The sequence below is a fragment of the Oncorhynchus keta genome, chromosome 21, assembly GCF_023373465.1.
Source record: "Oncorhynchus keta strain PuntledgeMale-10-30-2019 chromosome 21, Oket_V2, whole genome shotgun sequence".
Classification (NCBI taxonomy): Eukaryota; Metazoa; Chordata; class Actinopteri; order Salmoniformes; family Salmonidae; genus Oncorhynchus; species Oncorhynchus keta.
This window is the reverse complement of record NC_068441.1, coordinates 42,113,946-42,125,255: the sequence shown is the minus strand read 5'-3', so window position 1 is coordinate 42,125,255 and position 11,310 is coordinate 42,113,946. Positions and strand designations below refer to the sequence as shown.

Sequence of the window (11,310 nt, the reverse complement as noted above, 5' to 3'; positions counted from 1 at the left end):
GTCGGCCCGAGAAGTGAACCCTGTGGCACCCCCATAGAGACTACCAGAGGTCCAGACAACAGGCCCTTCGATTTGACACACTGAACTCTATCTGAGAAGTAGTTAGTGAACCAAGGCTGTTTAGTCTGCCGTTAAGAATACGGTGATTGACAGAGTTGAAAGCCATGGCCAGGTCGATGAAGGCGGAAGTACTGTCTTTTGTTTCAATTCAAACCAGGGTTCAACTAAAAATAAACAAATACATATAGGCTTCAAGCTCTGGTTGATTTGAAATGTCATCTACAAGTTAATCATTAATATGTTGGATTCATGTCTCCATCTCAACCAAAAATCTAAGTTAAAGAATAGGACTAAATCAAATCAAACTGTAAATGCACTTTAAATTAAGTTTGATTTGATTTAATCTTATTGTTTGACTTTGATTATTGGTTGAGGTGGAGACGTGAATCCAATATACCAATTAATAATTTGTAGACAAACTGGAATTAAAGCCAGACTAAGTCAGTGGCGCAAAAGATGTTTATATTTGGTTGTGTTGACAACCAAACATAATTCAACATAACTTCTGCAACACAGTAAATAGCCTATTAACTTGTAGACAAGTTAACACATTTTATGTTGCATTCACATCTCCAACTAAAGCAAAAATAGAAGTTAAAGAATGGGATTAAGTCAGTGGCTCAGATGAAACTATCAAAGCATGACATATTTGGTTGCGTTGTCAACCAAACAAAATTCAACATTACTTTTGTAATACAGTAAATAGCCTAAATGTATCTTACAAACTAATGTAACAGTATTTATTCAACCTTAAAATGAGTAACACATCCATGGCCACATTTTGAAGATAGGCTACTGTAACTATACATGTCTTCTTATGTAGTCATAGAATGCATTTATGTTAAAGATGCATAGCATAGAAAGGCTGCAGCTCTGTGGAGATCTTCACAATTGCTATAATAATCTGTGCAGAATCTCTAGCAGCATTGATCACTTGCACTCTGTTATTTTAATGTAATCTCAACAGCAATCCAGGTCCGTTGGTTCTGCTATTAGATGAAGAACAGTGATAACACATTAAGTTGTTGTATAAATACATCATATTTGACATTCTACTCCTATTTGAACTTTTCTATACTTTTAAATGGTTGAAAGCGCAGTGACAACACATTGGGAATTCAACAAACATCTGGCTGTCCTTTTGAGTGGGTGAATAAAGGTTGAAATCTCATGGGGTGGCAGGGTAGCCTAGTGGTTAAAGCATTGGACGAGTAACTGAAAGGTTGCAAGTTCATATCCCTGAGCTGACAAGGTACAAATCTGACGTTCTGCCCCTGAACAGGCAGTTAACCCACTGTTCCTAGGCCGTCATTGAAAATAAGAATTTGTTCTTAACTGACTTGCCTAGTTAAATAAAGGTATACATTTTGTTTTTGATTAACATCTCAACCAAATATTACCCACATTTCCATGTTGAAATGACTTAGTGTGACCAGTGGGAACACACTTATGAAGATAATGAGCAGATAATGAGCATTGACTGTAGGATACACACGTATGGTTACCACCACCATTTGGAAAACGTAGGATGCTTGGAGTCAAGTTTGAGACAACGTTGTGTGGTGGTTGTTTGCGGGTTAATGCTTTTTTCCTCCACTGATATTGTTACAGACAATGTCCAGCAGCTCCCTAGCAAAACTTTAATTGCTCTTCAAACATGAAAGGAGATTATTTACTAATTTATGTTCATCATATGTAAACAAGAAACAACAAAAAAACAATGCAGATCTTTTATATTGTGTTATTGACTGTACGTTTGTTTATGTGTAACTGTTTGATTTTGTCACACTGCTTTGCTTTATCTTGGCCAGGTAGCAGTTGTAAATGAGAACTTGTTCTCAACTGGCCTACCTGGTTAAATAAAGGTAAAATAAAAAAAATAAAAATAAAATGCAAATTCCATGAGAGACAAAACATCTGCAACAGGTCTCGTCATGTTTGGGGGAAAAAAACAAGTTGTTTTACGTTGTTGTTGTATTTTCTTGTGGTTTCCTTAGCGATAGGACAGAGGTGTATCTTGGCGACGAGAACTCCCTGACCCTGACCTTCAATGCCAGGAACGAGGGAGAGGGCGGGGCCTACGAGGCAGAGCTTTACGTGGTACTGCCCGCGGAGGCTGACTACAGTGGTATAGCCCGCAACAATGCGGTGAGGGAGCAACCATCTGTCCTGTCCCTCTTATGTTATGGCTAATGTTCATAATATGTTTCTAATGGAAATGACATTGATAAAATAACAGGTCTAAAATAATAAAGGTACATATGCTAATCCACATAACAATAATTTAACTAATACCAATATAGTGTTGATACTAATGATAGCCTGATGACTAAAACAATGGTTATGATATAAATGTTTTGAGAAAACGTGGAAATGCTGTGAAGTAAAATGCTGTCTTTGTCTCTCGTCATAATTCTGCTCGCACTGTATCTCATAAGCAGAGTCTGACTCAGCTGACCTGTAGCTACGAGGCAGAGAATCAGACCCGCTCTCTGGTCTGTGACCTGGGCAACCCTATGAAGTCTGGAACAAGTGTGAGTGGATCTTCATGGACTAACTGTTTCTTAAATTCAAATGTAGCTTTATTGTCACAAAAGGAACTATTCAATGTTGCCGCAGCAGTATGGTATTTCTGTCCCTCTGATGTTGAGTTTCTGTATGTCTTTGCAATTCTGCGTCTTTACGACTGATGCTGCGTGGTCCAGATTGATCTAGGGTCTGTTAATGACTGTTTGTGTGTTTGACGGACTGCCTTGCTGACAGATCTGAGGTAGCTTTATCTCTAGTGTCTGATCGCCTGTCTTTTCTATGGATCTTCACAGTTGTGGGCAGGCCTCCGCTTCACTGTGCCTCGACTGAAGGACACTCACAATACAGTACAGTTTGAGCTCCAGATACGCAGGTAAGTCGCAGTTGCAGCTTCAGCACAGAAAGTGTATAAATTACTAATTAATGTATATTTTTGAATGTATATTCATATTTAGCTGAATGTGAGTGATATTTTTTTTTTACCCTTTTAAATGTGTTTTGTTAAAAAAGTACCTAAATCCTTCTCAATTTTTAACCAGGCAAGTCAGTTAAGAACAAATTCTTATTTTCAACGACAGCCTAGGAACAGTGGGTTAACTGCCTGTTCAGGGGCAGAATGACAGATTTGTACCTTGTCAGCTTGGGGGTTTGAACTTGCAACCTTCCAGTTACTAATCCAATGCTCTAACCACTAGGCTACCCTAGCTACCCTCAATACTTCCATACTTATTACCTTGTCCTGACTGAGCTACGGTTAGGGTTAGTGGATCGTTAGTTCAAGTGTTGTCGACAGTTAGGCGAACATCTACAAACCATCTACAGTATTTGGCACAATCCAAATTAAGTGTTGCACTTGTCTGTTCTTTCTCCGCTCAGTAAAAATGAGAATAAATCCCAGAGTGATGAGGAGCTCTTTCATCTGGAGGTGGCTGTGGTTGCTGATGTTATCCTACAGGGGTGAGTCATCATGGCTGGATGGACGAACGAACAAACAAGCTAATGACTGAATCCATCACCATCACTAATAAACATACTCCCTGTTTAGCTACACTCAAAGTGACTGGGTACCAATATATTGCATCCCCAGCGACATTGTAAAATATCTTTCTTTATAAACTGGGCGGTTCGAGCCCTAAGTGCTGATTGGCTGACGGCCATGGTATATCAGACTGTATACCACAGCTATGACAAAACATTTATTTCTACTGCTCAAATTACGTTGGTAACCAGTTTATAATAGCAATAAGGCACCTTGGGGGTTTGTGGTATATGGCCAATATACAACAACGAAGGGCTGTATCCAGGCACTCCGCGTTGCGTCGTGCATAATAACAGCCCTTAACCGTGGTATATTGGCAATATACCACACTCCCTCGGGCCTTATTGCTTGAGTACCACATTCTGTTGGGTATGTCTACTGCATCCACTCCTACTCGTTTCTCCTCTTTTCCAACTTGTATCTTTCTCCTTTTCTCGATTGAAGCGTTTCTCGTCCGGACAAGCTCCTCTTCCCTCTCCCGAACTGGAGGGTGAGCCACAGCCTACAAGAGGAGCAGGATGTTGGGCCTGAGATCCAGCATGTGTACGAGGTACTCAGCGTGTGCCACGATTTACTCAGTGTGTGCCACGAGAGTTGATTTTGTGTTGTGTTTATTTTTATTAAGTGGAGTCAAATAGGGATGGGTTGTTAAACAAATGCTTATCTTCTTAGCTTCCTGGTACAGTATGCTGACTTGGGTTCTCTCTCACTCTCTCTCTCTTCCTCACTCTCTCCTCCTCTGTCTCTTCTTCTCTCTCTCTTCCTCTTTCTCTCTCTCTCTCTGTCTCTCTCTCTTTCAGTTGGTGAACAACGGGCCCAGTATGATCAGCCAGTCAGTGCTGGAGCTGCGCTGCCCTCTGAAATCTCAGGGTCACAACCTTTTGTACCCTCTGGAGGTCATCACTCAGGGACCACTCGACTGCAGCTCCACCCACACCCTCAATGCACTGAAGCTCAAGGTGAGGGACAGACTTACACACATACATACAAAAGGACCTGCTTATATAATACTTCCACAAGCACTCATCCCAGATACTGTATACATTCACGCCCACCCCTGATACCTTGTCTTTTACTTTGTGTAGTGTCATATCATTCACACTATTTATACCAAGGATATGCAGTGGTCCAGTGGTACCCAGATAACTATTCTGTGTATGTTGCCAGCTCCAGCCTCCGACAACAGAGCAGCCACCCTCACCACTGACAGCCAGCCCTGAACACCACGTCCAGAGGAGAGAGGTCTACAGCGATCCTCTGGATGAACAAGGAAACCTGGTGAGATAACCTGGTGTGTGTCTGTGTTTTGGGGAAAGGGGTTGGTGGGGTTCTACAGTCACCTCTGGTATGTGCAGTTAGTGTGATGTTGTTGGCATGTACTGTGAGTGCAATTAATGCTGAAACCGATAAAGACCGATAAAAAAACAGAACTAGCTACAGATTCTTCAAATGGAAACATGACTATGCACGCACACACACAGCCATCCACTGACAGGACTAACCCCACTCTCAGTCCCTACAGTGTTATAAAGCCAGCCAGTAGTACCTCCCGAGAGCTGTTCATCTGATCCCCCATATGAAGACCGGGAGATGTTTTCCCTTATTTTTCCTTTCTTTTTCTCTCACGTGATCCCCCCCCACCACATACTCGTCTTGTTTAGGGGTTCGACATGCCTAACCCATGTGGCGTCAACACTGACACACGGCCACAGAGGTCTATTGACTCTGAAAACAGTAAAACAGCAGATAGCTGCTGTTAAATGAAGTCACTTGGCACTTGGTCTGGGAGCAGAGAAGCTAGAGAGTATAGTGATAATGAGGTGTCTTATGGGAATTTATTGGCCTAACCTCTTCTCTTCCTGAAGTCATTGTCTATTATTCTTTTGTATTTATGTTCGTAGTTTTTCATCGTAAATGTCTCTCTTTTTGAGTCAAGGATTTCGTTTCATGTCCTAACAATAAGTTGGTCTGTCATAATATAATAGAGACAGTAGATCAACAGAAAGAAACATGAAAATCCATCCATGGTTTCCCCTAATACCGCAAAACACAAACCAAAGGGAAATTATTTTATTGTGAAAGGAGATGTGGATATCTATCATAATAAGCTCTGATCATAATTATACGTTGTAGAGAATTCATTTTATGTGAAATAAATGTCTCCCGCTCTTTGTTTTTGTCCTCTTACATTCTCCACCCGATTATTCATTCAAATCAAATCAAATCAAATCTAATTTTATTTGTCACATACACATGGTTAGCAGATGTTAATGCGAGTGTAGCGAATTGCTTGTGCTTCTAGTTCCGACAATGCAGTGATAACCAACAAGTAATCTAACTAACAATAAGGGGATAAAGAATATGTACATAAGGATATATGAATGAGTGATGGTACAGGGCAGCATACAGTAGATGGTATCGAGTACAGTATATACATATGAGATGAGTATGTAGACAAAGTAAACAAAGTGGCATAGTTAAAGTGGCTAGTGATACATGTATTACATAAGGATGCAGTCGATGATATAGAGTACAGTATATACGTATGCATATGAGATGAATAATGTAGGGAAAGTAACATTATATAAGGTAGCATTGTTTAAAGTGGCTAGTGATATATTTACATCATTTCCCATCAATTCCCAATATTAAAGTGGCTGGAGTTGGGTCAGTGTCAATGACAGTGTGTTGGCAGCAGCCACTCAATGTTAGTGGTGGCTGTTTAACAGTCTGATGGCCTTGAGATAGAAGCTGTTTTTCAGTCTCTCGGTCCCAGCTTTGATGCACCTGTACTGACCTCGCCTTCTGGATGATAGCGGGGTGAACAGGCAGTGGCTCGGGTGGTTGATGTCCTTGATGATCTTTATGGCCTTCCTGTAACATCGGGTGGTGTAGGTAGGTGTCCTGGAGGGCAGGTAGTTTGCCCCCGGTGATGCGTTGTGCAGACCTCACTACCCTCTGGAGAGCCTTACGGTTGAGGGCGGAGCAGTTGCCGTACCAGGCGGTGATACAGCCCGCCAGGATGCTCTCGATTGTGCATCTGTAGAAGTTTGTGAGTGCTTTTGGTGATAAGCCGAATTTCTTCAGCCTCCTGAGGTTGAAGAGGCGCTGCTGCGCCTTCTTCACGACGCTGTCAGTGTGAGTGGACCAATTCAGTTTGTCTGTGATGTGTATGCCGAGGAACTTAAAACTTGCTACCCTCTCCACTACTGTTCCATCGATGTGGATAGGGGGGTGTTCCCTCTGCTGTTTCCTGAAGTCCACCCTTGTGGGGCCCCCGTGTTGAGGATCAGCGGGGAGGAGATGTTGTTGCCTACCCTCACCACCTGGGGGCGGCCCGTCAGGAAGTCCAGTACCCAGTTGCACAGGGCGGGGTCGAGACCCAGGGTCTCGAGCTTGATGACGAGCTTGGAGGGTACTATGGTGTTGAATGCCGAGCTGTAGTCGATGAACAGCATTCTCACATAGGTATTCCTCTTGTCCAGGTGGGTTAGGGCAGTGTGCAGTGTGGTTGAGATTGCATCTTCTGTGGACCTATTTGGACTGTAAGCAAATTGGAGTGGGTCTAGGGTGTCAGGTAGAGTGGAGGTGATATGGTCCTTGACTAGTCTCTCAAAGCACTTCATGATGACGGAAGTGAGTGCTACGGGGCGGTAGTCGTTTAGCTCAGTTACCTTAGCTTTCTTGGGAACAGGAACAATGGTGGCCCCCTTGAAGCATGTGGGAACAGCAGACTGGTACAGGGATTGATTGAATATGTCCGTAAACACACCGGCCAGCTGGTCTGCGCATGCTCTGAGGGCGCGGCTGGGTATGCCGTCTGGGCCTGCAGCCTTGCGAGGGTTAACACGTTTAAATGTCTTACTCACCTCGGCTGCAGTGAAGGAGAGACCGCATGTTTTCGTTGCAGGCCGTGTCAGTGGCACTGTATTGTCCTCAAAGCGGGCAAAAAAGTTATTTAGTCTGCCTGGGAGCAAGACATCCTGGTCCGTGACCTTTCAAAAGCGAATGACCACAGAACAATTAATAACCATGGCTCCTCATTTTACACCAAGGACACAAAACTACAAACTAGTGTCATTCCCTTTTATTAAAAGCAATGGGAATCTCTCTCTACCAAAACGTAAAAGTTAACTATCCAGTGTCTCCAGATTTCTATGAAACATTACCTATAATTAATTACAATTATGAGTTATATACTTTTACTTTATTTATTTTTAGGTATGTTAAAAAGCAGCTGTTCTGTGTTGTAATGGTGTGGGTGTACCCCAACAACAGAATGGTTCGGGCGTATAACGGTTATTCAAAATATTCAGGACACTGATTGACCAGCTCAGCCAATGAGGCAGAATGACATCATTCTCCATGAGGAAATAGCAAGCATTTTTTTAAATGGTCTGTTTGCAAAACAGGTTTAAGGTGGGGTTTTCTAAGTGTTTTTTTCTCCAATTTATACTTTGGCCACAAATACGAGTATAAGACGAGTCAACATTTTTTGGGTATGAGTTAACAGAATATTAACTTTTAAAAGTACGATTTTCCCTGGACAGTTACTTTAAAGATACATTATGGAATTTGAGTTACTAATTGTTTACCTCCAATTTGGTCTTGAATGATACCCCAGAATAAAAAGTTCTGTATAGCCTCTTGTACTGCTCACAATCACAGGCTGTTAGCTGGAACTGTTTGTGAGACTGATTCATTGTAATGCACTGGTGGTCTGTATTGATGACTGTGTTCCTTCCTCCATAGTCGTGTTCTACCGCTGAGTGCTGGAGGCTGCGCTGTCATGTCGGGTTACTGGAGAGAGGAAGCAGTGTCATTCTGACCGTCCGCTCACGCATCTGGCCTGAGGCCTTCCTGGAGGTGAGAGAGCGTGACTGTAGTTCATTCTGCTGTCATGTCCTGTATTCTCCTTCTCCTCATATTAAATGGTCATTTGAATAGCACATGTACTGTATATTCTGTTATGTAGATCAAATTGGATTGAATTTGGTATTAACAATCATTATGATGATGTAGTATTAGTACTATAATACTACTGCTATTATTAGTAGTACAACAAAAAAATAATGAAAGAGATACAGATAAATGTAGGTCGCAAGTCTGTGGTACAATGCCGCCCTCTCCTGGTAGTGAACTTTTACAGTGAAAGATATTTGTTTTTTGGTACACACTTTGGCAATATATTTAAAATGATTTATTCAACTCATTCTTTCTTTGGACAAATGCTGCAGAGGGCATACAAGCAGTATGTGCTGGAGTGTTCTGTGGAGTACGGAGTCGAGAAGATGCCCTATTCCATCGCTCCCAAACTCAAACCCAGTGGATCCAAGAAGGCAAGCGCTGTTTTATTCTCCCCTTTATTTAATCATGTGTTCGTTGACCTTTATGGTATGGATGCTTTAGGCCCGTCCTGTCTGTGTGATTTGGGATATCATTTGAAAATGTGCACACAAAACATTAAAAAACCTTTATGAGTAATATCACGTTTATATTTTAAATCAACTATTTTTTCAAGTGACTTCTCATTTCCCCATGGTAACAACATGTTTTTGTGTTGCAGGTCCTGACTCCAGTGATGTGGAACAAACCACACAGCCAGTACATGGTACCACTGTGGATCATCATTCTGGCCATACTGGCTGGATTGCTGCTGCTCGCCCTGGTCATATATGTACTCTACAAGGTAAAGGGGGCCATGTCAAGGACAAACTTAGCACACTAAATTACAAGCATGTAATGTCATAATGCTTGTTAACTGTTTATGATTGAGAATCTGTCATCTAACCAAATGATGTCTTGGGATATCACATTTTGGTCGTTATATGTTCAGGCAACTACATTACAATCTATCTTTTTTTACTTCCTTTCACAACCAGTATACAACCTGACCATGATACCACCAGTTGTAGGTGGTAGCATCAAATGGTATCTAAAAACTATTAGATAAGATCAAGTGTTTCAAATGTGACAGTCTTGAAAGTGGATGTTTGTAGCAAATAACGATGAACTACAAACTAACTAAACTGTCTGGTGCAATGAGGACTATTCATGTAATTATTACCTTATCACCTAAGTATCCTTTCTCTTTCAATCATTCCAGTTGGGCTTCTTCAAACGATCCAATCCTTATGGTACGGCCATGGAGAAAGCTCAACTCAAACCACAGGCTTCTTCTGAGGCCTAAACGATGGACCATCCCAGACGTCGTTTTAAAAACTGGAAAGGCATTGCGTAGGACTTAACTTTAAACAAACCACAGAATACTCATGTATGAAAGGAAGTCCATCCATAGGATGAGTACCACTGGGACCTCAATGGCATTCAGCCTTCTACTGCACTGAAATGCTGAAGCAGGCAAACCCACAATGATATGTCTGGCCTGCATTATAATAGAGCTATCCTGAAAACGGGCACATTTTGCGTACGGTTGCATAGACAATGTCTTTAAAATCCATCTTTTTGCTTTTATGTGGGGAAATATCCATCAAAGTAGCAACCCTGGCTGAGGCAATGGAGCCTTTATTCAATTGTTTGAGTCACCAAATGTGTCTTTACCTATGAGGTGAGAATGTTGGGGAAGGTATTGATAACAGCCAAAGTCCTCTGAATGCTAGGAGCACAAATAGACTCATAAAGTGTATCAGTCAATTTAACATTTGTTTTCTCAATGTCACAAAAACACATTGATGCTGTTTGCTACTCCAACTGGCCTTACTTTGTCCCGAAATAGACCATCCCTGACGGCAAGTTAACATTGTCCGTCTGCAAACAGGTGTTACTACTACTAATAGGTGCGTGTCGACCATCAGTTAGTCAGGGTCATTGCTCTGTTGTACAGCTGGCAGTATATCCCCATATCTGCCAACACAAGTGCGATTTCAGATGTTCTACAGTGTAGTGCTGCTAGCTGGAGAGAGGTCCGAGATTCTTTAAGAGGAAACGCACCTGGCCTTTTTGCTTTAACATATGATCTGTCATGTTCTTTCTGATCCATTTGGTTACTATGCAACTTGACCACATTTGTAAATACAGTGCTAGAAGCTTTTAGATAATTGTTACAGTTGAAGGATATAACCTCACATCCCCTAATCACTATTTATAACACGTTTTTGTGCATTCAACCAAATGAATTCGATCATACTTAAGGATTTTTTTTCTTTGTTATGAGCGGATGTATATTTCAAAGTAGTACATTTATGATTTTGTGAAGAGTATATCAAACTGCATTGGAAATATGTTTTTCTGTGAAATAATTCCCTCCCATGTTGGGAGCTGCCATGGTTTTTTCATGTTGTTTTGCTGTTGACGACTAACATGAAATGCCCATTTATTTTACCCTATCCAAATACAGATGCCATATTTCATTTGTTGCAGTCATTTTTATGTACAGCAGGAAACGCAAAAGGCTTCTAAAGTTTGTAATTTCCACTTTTAAAAACGTAATTTGCCCTAACTGAAAATGTATCAACCCCTACAAAAAAATGCCATTAATTATAATCCACATAATTATAATTGTATATAGGCCTAAATAGCATTATTGATAATATATGAGTGACAACATATGGTCACATTTAATTTGCTCCATTAAACCTAACCTTTGGAATGACTTTGCTAGTAACAATGACTCTATTTAGCTTTAAAATGGAGAACTTTCAACAATCATTCTCACGGTAGTG

The 11,310-nt window shown here is 41.2% G+C and overlaps 1 protein-coding gene across 1 annotated transcript in view; it reads left to right on the top strand.

Moving 5' to 3' along the window:
- LOC118399708 (integrin alpha-5-like) overlaps positions 1–10,998 on the top strand; it is a 73,961-nt gene extending 62,963 nt beyond the window's left edge. The window contains exons 20-30 of the mRNA XM_052473947.1: positions 2,058–2,208; positions 2,502–2,594; positions 2,883–2,962; positions 3,466–3,546; positions 4,073–4,178; positions 4,429–4,587; positions 4,796–4,906; positions 8,381–8,494; positions 8,866–8,967; positions 9,195–9,317; positions 9,735–10,998. Coding sequence (XP_052329907.1) covers positions 2,058–2,208; positions 2,502–2,594; positions 2,883–2,962; positions 3,466–3,546; positions 4,073–4,178; positions 4,429–4,587; positions 4,796–4,906; positions 8,381–8,494; positions 8,866–8,967; positions 9,195–9,317; positions 9,735–9,818 — 1,204 coding nt within the window. The 3' untranslated portion in view covers positions 9,819–10,998. The remainder of the gene's footprint in view (positions 1–2,057; positions 2,209–2,501; positions 2,595–2,882; positions 2,963–3,465; positions 3,547–4,072; positions 4,179–4,428; positions 4,588–4,795; positions 4,907–8,380; positions 8,495–8,865; positions 8,968–9,194; positions 9,318–9,734) is intronic.
- The last annotated feature ends 312 nt before the right edge of the window (positions 10,999–11,310 follow it).